Source organism: Ammospiza nelsoni, chromosome 24, assembly GCF_027579445.1.
Source record: "Ammospiza nelsoni isolate bAmmNel1 chromosome 24, bAmmNel1.pri, whole genome shotgun sequence".
Lineage (NCBI taxonomy): Eukaryota > Metazoa > Chordata > Aves > Passeriformes > Passerellidae > Ammospiza > Ammospiza nelsoni.
Window position 1 is genome coordinate 6,301,071 of NC_080656.1, and position 15,210 is coordinate 6,316,280.

Here is a 15,210-nt window from a genome sequence, read left to right on the forward strand (position 1 = left end):
TTTTTATAAAAATCCAGCTATATTGTGAGTAAATAACAGGAAAAACCACAGGAAGTGAACATAAAGAGCGGCAAATTGCAAAATAGTTTGTGTTACTGGCTCTTACATACAGCAGTTACCAATCCTGTGCTAAAAGGACAAAATATTTCCTTTATTTTAACAATTTACATATTTGTAAATTTACACAGACCAAATAAACACTTGTAATTCTAGAGAATATTTTTATTAGCATGTCACAGCTTACTGATGATTGTGCTTTATTTTTAGTAACATCAGAACTGTCCTTATTGCTATTGCTTCAACTAAGCAGATGTGAATGTACTCTCAGAAAAAGGGACAACATTCAAAAAAAATTTATGGTTTTTAGACTGGAGATTCTCACACAGTTTTGACCACAGACCTCCAGCAATGTCCCATTTTTTTTTAATTTAACCTAAACACAGTAATGCACACAAAACTGTCACCAAGGGCTCCACCAGAGACAACTTATGAGTTAAAGAACTAAATCTTATGAGTTCAAATTAAATCTTACAAGAATTAATTAAAATGAAATCTCCCAAGCCCAGTTTGGGAAGAGCTGAGTGCAGCACCTAAATCCTGCTGCTGTGGAATTTAAACACCTGCCAGTGTTTAAATGCTGAAAACGTTACCCAGGGAGCTCAGGCCACATCAGAGCTGTCCCCAGAGTGTGCAGCAGCTGCAGGAACACCTGGGCCAGCTTCAAAGAGCCAGAGCTGACTGTTCTGTGCTCACAGCACCGGCTGAGGTGGGATTTCACAGCCCTGAGGGTTTTCACACGTACGTGCAAAGCTCTCGGTTTATTATGGTTGGAAATAACGAATCAACATGTGAAAACGTCAAAAGATAAATATTTTTTTTTCACTGGGTACAGTAGCCAAGTGTTTCACACATGGTGAGGAGCACCTGCAGCTGGAGCATGGAGGGACCAGTGCTTGTGCACTGGGAGTGAGTGAGAATTGGTTGTGGGACCAGCCAGGCACAGCTCCAGAGCCTGCCCAGCTCAGCCCCTGCATCCATCAAGCTCTGAATTTGGGGAACCAAAACCAGCATGAAGCAAGAGGGTTCCTTCAGTTACCCCCTCCTTCCTGCCCTGAGCCCCCTCTGCTGGGGTTCTGCTCTTCCTTCCTGCCCAGGATGGGTTTGGGTTTGCTCCACACCTTTCTGTGAGCAGACACTTCCAGCTGCAGCCCCAGCTGGGGGCTCTGCTGGTGTTGTCTCCCTCCCCCAGACCCTCAGCAGATCTTTCTTTCCCTGTTTCCTGTATGGGCTCCATCTTGGAAAGCCATTAAAGGTCTGGTTTAATCAGGGATGTGTCTCTCAGCCACGTTGACACAATTAGTTAAATTAATGTGCTTTGTGACTAAATGCCTTTTCCCCTCAAGGCAAGGTTAGTGTGGCACAACCATTTCTGCCACTGCCAGCTATGATTTTTTCATTTTCTTCCAGTATTTCTCCCCTCCCTCAGAAGCACCCAGCTGACACAATATAATGTAGTTCCTCACATGTAGCAAGGATCAGCTCCACAGGCTGATTTAGTCACAATATTGTGCTCACATGCCATCATTTGACGTGCACACAGTGTCTGTAAAGCTCATTCTACTGAAGACGTTACAAACACAGAGGAATTATAAAGAAACCAACCTCAAAATGCTTCACTCTGTAATTATTGTCCTCATTTCTTATTCTTACACTCTTACCACCAGATTCTGTTTAGGTGACACAGTTAGCATCCACAGGATAAAGTGCAAGCTCCACTACTTATGAAAACACCAACCACAAACCCACAGGTTTTTTTCCTATAACTGCACCTTACAATTTTATGCTTGAAGAGCTAAAAAAAAAATTAAAAAAAAAGAAACCCAAACAGTCTTTTAACGACTCCAACAAGTAAAATGCACTTTCAGAAACCACAAAGATGTGAGGTTCTCATGTCACAGGGGCTTCCAGATGCACCAGGCATGAGCAGATTGATTTCAGCAGAGAGTTTGATATGCCTGGCTTCAAAAGGAAGAATTTCAGGAGTTTTCTGTGTGCTGGTGTTCACAGAAGCAGCCAGTGGAAATGCTCGAGGTGATCCCAAGCTGTCTTTTGTAACCCTGAGGCAGCTCAGGCTCCTCTGATCAGGATAAAAATAGAAACAGCGGAACTACTTTCAACAAAATTTGCAACACAGGAAGTGAATGAAATTCCACTTAACTATTGCTGGCTCAACAGAAGGCACCTTACACAGCCAGGCTCTGTAACACTCACAGGATTTCCTCAGAGTAACTAAAAGAATGGATTAATATTACATTTATTGCTTGTTCCACAGAATTTTTCACCATCAGCTCCTTCTTTTTCAGTGCTTTAGGTATTACAGAGCAGTTTCCTTATGCTCTGCTGGACCCTGGCACTTTTCAGGTCACATAAATATATTTTAACACCTTTAATTCTGTGAGCAGAGCCTGCCCATCACTTCAAAAGGTAACACAAAACACATTAACCACCCAAAATCATTACATATTCCTATCAGTATGCAAATGGCTGTTACTGATGGGAAGCAGAAAGGACACCAGGCCACTGTGCTGACCACAAGGACCAAACCCACTGACCTTTAAAGGATCTGGAATTATTATTTTTGGCACAAGTGTTGGTATTACATTATTTTTTCTCTGTTAAGAAGCTAGAAATCCACTTCTAACATTTAAATTTTAGAGATTATGCTTTCAAGAGAGGAATACATTTGGTATTATTAATGGTCTTTAAAGAGCTCAGCACATATTCAGAGGACTGACAAGGTAAAGGATAAAACTCTCACTTAGGTAACAGATTCATTTATTTTACCAAACTCAGGGGATTACACAACAAATGCACTGCTCAGGACATGTCTCATTATACCTAATTTTGGGCTCTGTGCACTGGAATAAAAAATTGTCTTTCAGGGGCTATTTGCAGGAGTTAAAGAGAAAAACAGAGCACAAAAGCCCTGACTCCAAATCGTGGAACATCCCATATTTCATGATTCATCTTCACAATCTCAAAACTGGATACCTAGTGGGATTGACAAGGAGCTGGGGCAGCTTCAGAGTAGATATTAACAATATCTTTATTCTAAGGAAAAATATTCTTTATTTTAGTTTGGGCAGGCCCTGGCACAGCTGCTACCCCTGGGAGTGCCCAAAGAACAACCTGGGACAGTGGGAGGTGCCCCTGCCCATGGCAAGGGGTGGGATGGGCTAAAATCCAACCCCAGAAATCCCAAGTGTGGCATCCCAGCCCTGAACACCCCAGAGACACGATAAAGTTGCCAAGTAGCAGCAGCAGCAGATTTTTGCCAGCATGGAGAAATCCATCACATTCCCAACGATAATTACTACAAATGAACCAATGCTTGTAATTCCACCCACAACAGCAAGTCCACAGCCTCCCATAAAACTCTACAGTTTTATAGGCTCTGAGAGGAAAGAAGAATGAAAATCTTCCTTCCTTCCTTATTATGCAATCATCTGAAATCTTGCATTTGTCCACAAATTGATTTTCAAGACGGTTGGTCCAATTTTAGACAGAAAGAAAATGAGAATGAATGCAAGCTTAAGCCAATTATGCTAAGTGTTACTTAAGTTCCAAAACTATCACCTAAACTGCAATTTAAAACCAAATTAGAAAGAAATAATTCACATTCCTCCCCTCCAACAACATTTGCATGATAATGAATTTCTTCTTGGGTAATAAGCAGTTAGTTAGTGTTCATATGCTGGAGCCTGGCAAGGAAACCTTTCTTGTGGGCAGCTTTGGAGCCTGTTCTTTTCTTTAAGATGTTCTAATTTAAATGCAGATGTAGACTTCACACTAGTGGGTTTTGTTTAAAAAAAAAAAAAAAAAAAAAAGTGCTGTGCTGCTGTATTAGAAGGAAGTGCCAGAAAGAGGACTCACACACACCATTTTGAGCTCCACATTTTGCACTATCTCCTTTCCCTGGGCAGGAATGTGTGCAAGAGGTCTCAAAGATGAGATTAGAGAATCAACCCCCCTCATCCCAGAGGGTTTTCTGGTTCAGGGTTTAACACAAATGTTTTCCAACTTTTTCCTCTTTAAATTCCAACCTTTTTCTTTTTCTTTTTTTTTTTTCTCCAAGTCATTCTTCATGCGCTTCCTTCCCCTTCAGGGATATGCATGGTCATTTCCAGGAGACATTAAACACTGGGAGCTTTTTCCTGTGTAAATTAGTGAGTCCTAACATTGGAGAAGAATATGAAATCCTGCTGAGCCAGCATCCCCTAAGCTCTTGTCAGAAGAACAATTAAAAATGGAGCAGCTTCCCAAAGCTTTTTTTCACCTATGGAAAAAAGTTTATTGTATTCCCTGCCTAACCCCATTTTCTTTATAGATATTTTCTATTTTAACTGGCTTTGTTAGGAATTTGTTTCCCACAGCTGAACTAGAAAAATATCTTGTGCCACTCCTTAAACATCCAGTCCACATCCTGAAAAATTATTTCTCCTCACTCACCCTGCAGCTTCCATAGCTGTGCTCTAATGTGGAAACATTTGCAGTGCTCTGATTTTATTTAGAAAATAACCTCTCTGAATTTTCCCTCCTTATAGACTGGTTTAACATAATTAGTAAATTTGATTCTTTGGTGAAAAATGGACTCTTCAGCCTAATTAATCCCTTCCCAAGGAACAGACAATTCCTCTACCTGTCTCCTGACCAACAAGCTATTTTTCACTCCTGCCATGTCAAGTATAATCTATTTACACAACTGCAAAACCACTGCTGCAAGAAGTAATTGATGTAGTGTGGAAAGCTGACAAATTGCAGCTCTTCTGTGCAAGCAAGAGGGCTGAGAAGTAAAAGCTTCCTGCAATGGAAACAGAAAAAAAAATAGTCCGGCAAAACCACCAAGCCTCTAAATGAAACTGAAATCGAGACCTGAGGCAGGTTCAGCATGTTCAGAGTAAGAGTGGCACTGCCAAGCAATCACATTGCAGGGAAAATATGTTTATTTCATCTTTTTGTTGTTGTTAAAAAGGAAACTGAAAAAGTTCACAATGGAAAAGTCACTTATTTACCCCTGGATCTATAAATAAAAGGAAGCAGCACCTCTGGAAATGTGCTCAGCCTTCAGAATTTCTAATTACTGACACAGCCAACAAATCATTAGATCTTTTGCCTTTACCTTATTACAAGCACACAACAAAATATCCAAAATTATTAACTAGAAACACTACTTGTTTCCAAGCCTGCAGATGTTACTTTTAGCTATCAAAACTCAGAGGAGCAACACAGTATCTCTAATAAAATCCCCAAAGTTACCAAGTTGCATTTGATCTACTCGCTAAAATTCAGTTTTAAACAGTAGCCAGAAGTTACTGCTCCTACCTATCAGTCAGGAAATGCACCCAGAGCTTTGAAAGCACCCTCAGCAGCATGAATTTTTAAACAGACATGGAAGTGAGCTAAAGCAGAATTTAAATAGCATCTTGAAAGCTCTCCTAACAAAACAAGTGAGCTCTCCTCACAAAAATCACAGCGTGAGTTTAAGGCAGGAGAGGTACAACCATGGTTAATTTATATATTCACAGTCTGAAGCACTGTACACCAAAACCACAGAGCTACAGAGACCTCCCAATGTCTGAGAGGAAGTACACAGAGAGCAAGTTGGAAATAACAGGAATAGAGGGTGATGCTCAAGTGATCAGGGCAGTTCTGATCCCACCTCAGGCATTTTTCATGGGCTGGAGGAGCAAACTACACCTGTTTATGCAAATGTCAAAATTGTGCCTTCTGCTCTACACCAGGAGCCACTTGGGGGAGAAAATAAGGGTATACACAACAGGCAGCAGAATGAATGCAAAGTCTGGAGGAGAGGAGGAAAAATGCTTCAAGAACAGGGACAAAAAAGTCAGAAAAGTCAAAACAACACATCTATTAAAATTTTACAGTCCTGTTCTCAAAACACTGCAGAATAATGGCCACAAGCATGCATGAGATCAAGAGCAAAATAATGGCCACAAGCATGCATGAGATCAAGAGCAAATTAAATTATATATATATATATATATATATATATGCACACATACGTACATATATATATATATATGCACACATACGTACATATATATATATATGCACACATACGTACATATATATATATATATATATATATATTTATACACACATATACAAACTGCCATGAGTACATTCCCAGTGAACACCAGATTCAGTTTCTATTTGTTTGCTTTAAGACTGCTGACCATCTTCCATAAAGCCTCTCCCACACTTGGGAGTATTTGAATTTATTAATGTATTAATAAATTATTATTTATTTTGAATTTATTAATTCTTACTTTAAAAGATTCGTGTTTTTCTTCAGCTCCTAGCAAGGTGAGAAAATTTCAGTTTCTTCACTTTAGATTAGCATATATATATATATATATATATATATATATATATATATATATATATACTAATATATATATATATAATATAATACATATTTTATATATAAAATATATTTTTATATATGTATTATATATATAGGTATAGGTATAAATTTCTGCATTTATAGTATACATATTTTATATCTATGGGTGAATTTATAGCATAAATTAATTTAATTTAATTAACATATAGCACTGAAGTATTGGGTTCCAAGAGCTCCCACAACCATGGAATCTGGCACTGGCAGTGCAGCATTTAACAGAATCCCCAAAACCAAAATCCTCATTCTTTGTGTAGGTATCTCTTGAACTGGTACACAAATGACAGGCACTGGCTGCTCTGCTCTTGTCCTTTTTTGTGACAAATTAAAGAATTGAGAATGTTCCCAAGCCCAGCAGCAGCACAAGGAAAGGCTCTCTGTGTTACCCTCCAGGAACAAACAGCCACTGCTGCTTCCTGGGCTGTGCAGCAGCAGAGGAAGATGCCATGAGAGTGGCCAGGATGTGATGCTGTTTTAATGCTCGTGTTTAACACAAGTCTCCCCACAGTTCCTTCCCTGCTAAAGCTGTTTATTCATAAATGGGACAATTAGCAATTCCCCCAGGACTCCTGTGCCTGCTGTGAGAACAGCAGCCTCTGCTGCAGCCCTGACATTGCCATCTATCAATCTGGATTTCCCCTGCTCCCTCTAGTCAATTAGTTGGATTACAAACCAACTAGGATGATTAACCCCCTGGAATTACTTCTCTCTGCTCCTCTCTGAAAAACCAAGGCACTGGAGATGGGATTTTGGATTCATGACTGACACAGCCACCACTTACCCAAGATTTATGACAGATCACAATACACACACAGCTAACAGCACTCCAGAAAGAAATTTCCATTTTTTAAACCATTCTTCAACACAGGCAGTAGCAATCGAAGCAGCACCAGCAATGCCTTCTGGAGCCACTGTCAGCCTTTGGTTGGAGCTCAATACCATGGAATATGCTACACAGAGTTCAATATTAAACCAGAAACATGTGCCAACACTTTTCCCCCTCCAGTACTTCCAAGCTGTTGCCAGGCTGTTAACCACATTCTCCCCAGGGCAATTATGTTCAGCCACTGGGTGGTTTTCACATTTTTCCACCTTTTTTTTTTTTAATTTCAAGGTCTACTCCAAAAACCTGAAATGAGTTTAGTGTTACAAATGTATGCCTTGTACATCTCTGCACAAATGTGTAAGATTGATCTTTTCCAGAGTTTTACTCCACTCTTCATTCATTTTGTCTTTTCTTAAAGCTGGACGAGGAAACACCTTCTCAGGTACACTAAGTTAATATTATTTTGTTCAAGAGAGCCTTATGGAGGTTTCTACCTCCACCTATCCCTTTTTTAATGCTGTTCAACCTGAGGGTGCCCCTTGACCTCTGCTATGCCTTTGTACAAAATGAAAGGAGCTGACACCAGATCTACCTTAAACACAAAGTTTCCAACCCATTTAATTCCTCCAACAAACACCTGAACCCATTTCTCTCCATTACCTAGGCTGGGAGTTCTCCTCGTACATCCTCTCCTTCCCCTCCTTGAAGAGGCTGATGGTCTGCTTGGTTTTCTTCATCAGGTTCTCCATGAAGACCCTGAAGTACTCGTTGTCGCCCAGGGTCTCCATCTTGCCCTCGTAGCGGGACAGGATGGTGCGCAGGTGCTGGTAGGTGTCAGGCAGCAGGTCCAGGATGTAGGGAGGGCTGTTCTTCAGGGCCAGCTTGGGGTTTTGGCACAGACGTACCACCTGTGGGATTGGAGAAAGCACCTCTGTGAAAACTCCAGGAGAGGAGCACGAGCAGGGGTTAAACACAAGTCACACGTTTGTCGTAATTTGTTGGGCAAGTCCAGATGGAATCACAGAATCCCAGATTCCCTGAGGCTGGAAAAGACCTCTGAGACTGAGTCCAACCTGGTCCCCACCTCACCAATCAGACCAGAGCATTCCTTGGATACCTCCACCACCTCCCCTTCCAAAGCCTGACCATCCTTTCCATGGAGAAACTCCTCCTGATGTCCCAGCAGAACCTTCCCTGGTGCAGCTTGAGGTCCTTTCCTCTTGTCCTGGGAGCAGAGCCCAACCCCAGCTCACTGCAACTTTCAGGGAGTTTTAGAGTGATCAGGTCTCCCCTGAGCCTCATCTTCTCCAGATACTGAGCCCAGCCACCATAAAAGAATGCAATTTCTGGGCTGAAGTGCATGTGGACTGATGAAACTCATGATAATAAATTGATGTGACAGGGGAGGGGAAAGGAAGCCACTTCACCATCCGCCATGGCCAAATGTTTCCATTATCTAAACTGAGAATTAAAGGGAGAGTTGATGGCAAAACAGCCATTTGAAAAAATTAAGTAGTGAATTTTCAGTTCTAGAAAGGGCTGGAGTTAGAGTTGTGAGGTCAGTTTTGGATCAAGTGTACAAGGTAAGAAGCAGCAGTCTGACACTTCTGTATTCTGTGATTTCCAGCAAACCTGAGCACAAAATGTAGAGACACTTTGCTAAAGTTCTTCCCTATAATGAACTTTATGTGGCTGCTTAACATCCAGCATATAAATGAGGTCTAAACTCAGGACACTGAGGGAATTACAGATATCAAACAGTGCAGAATGCAAAACTTTAGTAAAGTGGATAAGAAAAAGCAAAAGAACAGTTTAACATCCTTCTGCAGCATCTCATTCCCACAAAACCTTGTGAAACCTTCAAGAGGAATTGAGCAGTTCCCTACAGTGCAGGCTTAAATACCTACTTCCCTTAAATATAGCTGGTAAACAGAGTCATTCCTCCTGAAACACTGCTTTAGCTTTTCACTTTGCCATTTAGGGTATGTGCAAAAAGCAACCTTGTGAAGTGACACCTCCGATTTTATCTGACTTACAGCAGTGCCTGTACCAAGAGCTGACCTAAGAAAGGTTCAATTCCAGCCAAGAGAAAGGCACACAGTGTATCCAAACTCCAACCAGAAAAATCAGACTGCTGGCAAAAAAAAAAAAAAAAAAAAAAAATCTAAAAAAGCCTCGGCAAGAATACATGGGAAAAACAAACGACTAAAACTTTCCCTCCATTTTGAAGAGGCTGCCAAGGCCTTGAGATAAAGGGATGGATGGCCAGACAGCTGATTTAGTAAATTGATGCTGATGCCTCAACTGCTGCTTCCTTGGAGCCTGTGAACATTGTACACTGAACCATATCAACAAATTGAGTCAACACATTTGTCCCCTGAAAAAAAAAAAAAAAAATGTTTCACTATGAGCATGAAGAGGTTCTAAATCTGCTCCTCAGACACAGCTGAGCTGTGCTCTGGGCAGCAAAAGCTTTTCAGCAGAAATTGTTTATTATACAGGGGGTTGAAAACGTTAACAAACACAGTCAGCCCTGAGGAGGAAGCACATGAAGCAAGCAGAGCCTGCACTTCCCTCATCTTGCTGGAAATAGAGAACAATTTGGCTGCTACATTCTGAAATTACCCAGCTATGGGAGCAGCAGACCTGCTGCATTTCAGACTTTGATATCAATTAAAACAATTCCCCCACAGCAGCAGAGAGTTCTGCAAACTGCTCATTCTCAGAGCCCCTGTAAAATGCTTCCCAAGAAGCAGATTCCTCAAACAGTTAACAGAAAGGTCAAAACTTGCTGGTATTTTATTATCAAATCAGCTTCTTTATTTACCAAGCAAACCAAAATTAGCTAAGATGAGCAGTTAAACAAAACTGCATAACTAAGAACTGCTGCCTCATGAGCAAACTTGGGGTTTTCGCAACACAGCAGCAACAGAAGCATTTTGTGGCATTTTCCTCGTTTCTCTATGTGTGCACTTGCAGCATCATGACAACATCCAAAGGAATGTTCCCAGCCCTGGGAACAGCTGCCCCTCAGCAGCCTTCCACAGGGACCAGCAACGTGGAAGGAAATTGAGCAAAAAAGCAGAAAAATATTTTTTTGTTTAGGTGTGATGGCAACAAACAGAAGCAATCCACGGGTTTAAATTATCATCCAAAATTTGCCTGGCTCATGTTGTGTTCTCTGAGGAACAAACCATTTAGGGAGATGTTTTTGGGTTTTCAGACACACCAATAAAGCTCAGCATGAAGAGAGGTAGGCCTGTGAAGGACCTGAAAATTGACTTCACCCATTTCCATTTTCCAAATGCAAGTCAAAAACCAGTCTTCCCAACTGAGTTTTGAGGAAAGAATCTGTTATGTACTCACTCTAGGAAAAATAATCTCATCTACATCTTCAAGGCCTGGAATTGAATCCTTGCCCTCAACAATCTGCAGCTTGCCTTGACTAATTCTGGATTTAAGAGTCCCAGGCCTGATGAGCATCCAGAGGCTACTCCCAGGTAAGATTTTCCCTCTCAGGCAGTTCTGAAAACTCATTTTTTCCTTCCTTTACTGCACTGAGATCACTCCTCATTCCAGTGCAACAAAACAAAACCTACTCAAACATCTCTTATCTCTTGCTAGATTTGTGTTTGGCCTTTCTTCTCCTCACAATGAAGGTGACCTGCAGTGGCACTTCTCTACATCAGTTCTAGGAACTGAATGGTATCAGGAAACCCTTTAGGGAAGTTTTATCTCAAAGCTCCTCTTCCTCCTCTGTTCCTTCCCACATTTATTGCACTCTGCTCCATCCCAAGCAGCTCATGACTAACCCACCTATTCCTCAAATACCACCCACAGCAGGGAACTCCAGGGGGCTGCATTTCATCTCTGCTCTGCAGAGAAATGCAGAAATGTCACCTCATTCGGCTGAAGGGGAACATCCAGCAGGGATGGGAAGGGATATTTTATGTCCATGCTCTGTGTGACCACGTGTAGCTGTGGGAGGAATGGCACTGACAAAAAATTAGGGCTTCAAATGAAAGAATCTGAAAGACATAAATATGTCAGGCAGCTTATGGAGAGCATTACAGGGAAAATATTTGGACAAGAATCAACTTGCATAGGAAATTCATCAGTCACATCCCAAAGCAGAGATGCACGAATGCTTTGACAACAGCAGCTAATTATGCAGGCTAACAAATGAGGTCGTGAGTGTGGTGTACCCACACAGACACAGCACGCAGCTCTGAGAGGCAAAAACATCATCTATTAAACATGCACACAGGCAGGTTTTTATCTGCACCTGGAATTTCATCTTCCTGGCCCAGAAATCTCACCCATTCTCAACACCTTCCATTCATTTAGCATTCCTCACTGTGAGCTTTGCTGGGTTTTTGCTACACCACGAAAGAGATTTTAATTCAGATGTGTTCTTTGAGTGTGCATAAGTACAGCTGAAATCTAACTGAAATCTGAAAGGCTTTTCAGAGCCAGAACTCTCCTTTTGTACCAATCAGACTGAGCAAGACTTCAAGCCTGAGAGCTTCTGGATGCTGCCTGTGAGTAAACCTGGAGTAAAAGAGGTTGATGTAACTTGTGACAAACACAGCAGCAGCCCTGGCTTTTCTGTCACTGGAGAGAGAACACACCCAACCTGCTATAAAGACCTAAAGCTGTGAAATTTCACGCCAAAAAACACCCTGCTGCATTTTAAAATGCCACAATAATCAGCTTTTTAGTCAGGCTAATCTTTTCCTTCGAGCAGAGCAGGTCATGAGCTCAAACACAAGTTGCCATCTATAGCCACACATTCTGTAGATGAATATGTGCATTCTTACAGGTTACACTTATTTAGGGTCCTGTTTCCATGCCCAAGCTGCCTCTGCTACATCAGCACTTGGCCCTCAGAGTGTGTAACAGAGCCAATGGCACCTCTGAAAGGGTTTTTTGCTCTGCCCCGGTCTCTGTAGGTGATCAAAGCTCATCACAGGCACAGCAAGGCACAACCATAAACCCTGCCTTTTGTGGGGCCAGCCAACACAGAGTGATTTCTTGGCAGGAACGGGATTTAATACTCCTTTAAAGAAGTCATTTGCTCTGCCTGCTTTTAGCACTTACTGCAGGAGGCTCAGCCACTGCATGGATAAACGATGCAGGGGAAAGCGAAGGGAAATGCACAAGCCTGAGGGGCAGTTGGATGAGGGATGGCCAAAATCCCTGCCTGCTCTGCTCCCAGAGGGGAGGGAGGTGGCCAGGTGACAGTCCCCAAGGCCTGGGGGCAACTTGGGTGATGCTCTCACTCTACACCACTTGTAGGGCCCTAAACTCAGTGCCATAAACTGCACTGCACGTTTCAGACTGCAGCATGCCAAGCCTAGCCTTGATTTCAGGGCTGAATAGTAATTATCAATGAAAATTCCACCAAAATGTTCCATTTTTATTTTGTGCCTATTTCTGTGTGCCTGCTTTCACTCACTTGGTCATTCCCTGACAACCCCCCAGCATTTCTGGAAACCCTGGACCGAGCAGCACACCTAGCCAGGCCAGTAAATCAAATATCCCATCACACCAACGGGCCAAAAGGTCTGGTGTCCTGCCCCCGGCAAGAGCCATTTCCTGGCATTTGAAAAGGAGGAGGAGGAGGAGGAGTGGAGAGTCTTAATGACCCCAGAGAGCCCCTCCTGAAGGTGTGGGGCTGGAAGAAGGCCTTTCCAGCTCCCACGCCACAAGTTTTTCTTGTTAAACATCACTTGATGCTTTATCTTCCTCTAACTACTGATTGCACAAGGGTTTATTCAGGCTTTTACAGTTTTCCCTCAGTTTTAAGGAAAAGGTTTTGTCCTGAGTGCAGCAACACATTCCTGTTCATTCCAAAAGGAACAACCTGGCCTGCCACAAAGCTTCACCATCCATTACCCACACACCAGGCTCTATTTGCTTCCAAGGAGCAAATCCTGGATTTCTCCCTTGTCCTGCTGCTGTCACCACCTGCAGCTCCCCATCCCATTCCCAGCACCACCAGTGCCCACCCCAGCACCTACAGGACTGGAATTATCTATACATGTATATAATTAATACAGATATTATTCTACAGGCTTGGAAGGGACCCACGACCATCCAGTGCAGCTCCTGGCCTTGCACAGGACAGCCCAACAATCCCACTCTGTGCCCAAATGCTGAGCTCTGGCAGCCTTAGGGCTGTGACCACTGCCCTTAGGAAGCATCCCAGATCTTCTCAGGCACTTCCAAATCCTCCATTCCAAACCGTCCCCTCTTCCTCCACCTTGTTCCTTGCAGAGCTGCTGATGTCCCTTCATGCCTTCCCATGCTGCCATGCCATCCTGGTGCTGCCTCCCCGCCATGGCTCACCTCCCCACCGGGTGCCACATGGAATCACAGCACGGTCGGGGTTGGAAGGACCTTAAATCCCATCTTGTCCCTGGCAGGGACACCTTCCACCACCCCAGGCTGCTCCCAGCCCTGTCCAGCCTGGCCTTGGGCACATCCAGGGGCAGCCACAGCTTCTCTGGCACCTTGTGCCAGGCTTGCCCATCCTGCCAGGGCACAATTCCTAACTCCCAATATCCCACCAGTGCCAAGCCATTCCCCCTTGTGCTGTCACTCCAGGCTCACCACATCCTTCCCCCACAGCGCTGCCCCCCATTCTGTGTCCACACACCCCTGAACCCCCCAAATATCCCCCCGGAGCCCCCGATATCCCCCTGGAGCCCCAGCCCCTTCTCTCCCAGCCACCTCCACAATTCCAGGCTCATCCCAGATCCCCCCTGACCCCAGAGCCCCGAACCCCCCAGGCCAGCCCCGTGCCACAGCCACCCCTCCCCACCCCAGCGCCCTCCCCACCTTGTCCATGAGCTTCCAGCACTTCTCCACCATCTTCTTGTCCACGGCGCCGGGCTGGTGCGGCCCGAGGTGGTGGTGGTGCGGCTGGAACGCGTCCTTCATCAGCCCGATGAGCCCGCCGGGGCCCTTCTTCAGCGGCGCCGACATGGGGGCGCCCACAGCCGGCCCGTGGGGCCCGTCCGGCACCGGGGCCGCGGCCCTGGAGGGGACCGGGCTGAGGGCGCTCCGGGCCGGGCCGGGCCGGGCAGGGCGGCGGCGGCGGCCGTGGGCGGTGGCGGCGGCGGCGGCGCCCGGTTCCAGCGAGGCCCCGCCCTCCTCGCCGGCGCTGATTGGCCGCTCGCCCCCCCGCGCGCCCGGACACGCCCCCTCCCCCGGGGTGGAGCCGGCGCTGATTGGTCGCAGAGAGAAGCGCATGCGCGTTGTGGCGGCGTGAGGGCGGAGCGGCGGCCATGCTTGGTGCGGGCGGGGCGGGGCGGGGCGCGGTCGCCATGGGAACGCGGGGGCCGCGCTGGCCCCGCCGCCCCCGGGACGGACCCGCGGCCCTCGCGGCCCTTCCCGTGGCCGCCTTGCGAAACCGCGGCGCTTCCGCTTTCCCGGACGCGCGTTCCCTTTTCTAAGAACGCGGGGCCCCGACGCGGGGAGGCGGCGCTGCACGCACCCCTCTCCCGCAGAGGGATGTGCCCGAGGCTGGAGCGGCACCGGCAGCGGCAGGGAGGGGATGGGAACGGGAGAGCGTCCGGTGCACCTGGCAGGTACCTGAGGCCTGTCCCCGCAAAGCAGGGGAGGCAGAGGCCACCGGGGCTGAGTCCCCGTTCCCGGCATCCCGGCTCCAACCGGAGAAGGAGCGGGAACCGGGCAGTGAGAGCAACAGGGAGAGAAAAGGGGAGCAGGGAGAGAAAATGGGACTGGGCAGTGAAAAGGGGACCAGGGACAGAAAAGGAACCAGGGGGTCAAAAGGAGGCAAGGGAAAGAAAAGGGAACCAGGGGGAGAAAAGGGACCAGGGGGACAGAAAAAGGGATCAGGGGGAGAGAGGAGAACCAGGGGGTCAAAAGGAGG

The 15,210-nt window shown here is 45.3% G+C and overlaps 1 protein-coding gene across 1 annotated transcript in view; it reads right to left on the minus strand.

Annotated features, from left to right (window-relative positions):
- The window catches only part of CBL (Cbl proto-oncogene), a 37,018-nt gene extending 22,645 nt beyond the window's left edge, over window positions 1–14,373 (minus strand). The window contains exons 1-2 of the mRNA XM_059488294.1: window positions 14,154–14,373; window positions 7,971–8,218 (exon numbers count right to left, since the gene is read on the minus strand). Coding sequence (XP_059344277.1) covers window positions 7,971–8,218; window positions 14,154–14,300 — 395 coding nt within the window. The 5' untranslated portion in view covers window positions 14,301–14,373. The remainder of the gene's footprint in view (window positions 1–7,970; window positions 8,219–14,153) is intronic.
- Window positions 14,374–15,210: the final 837 nt, after the last annotated feature.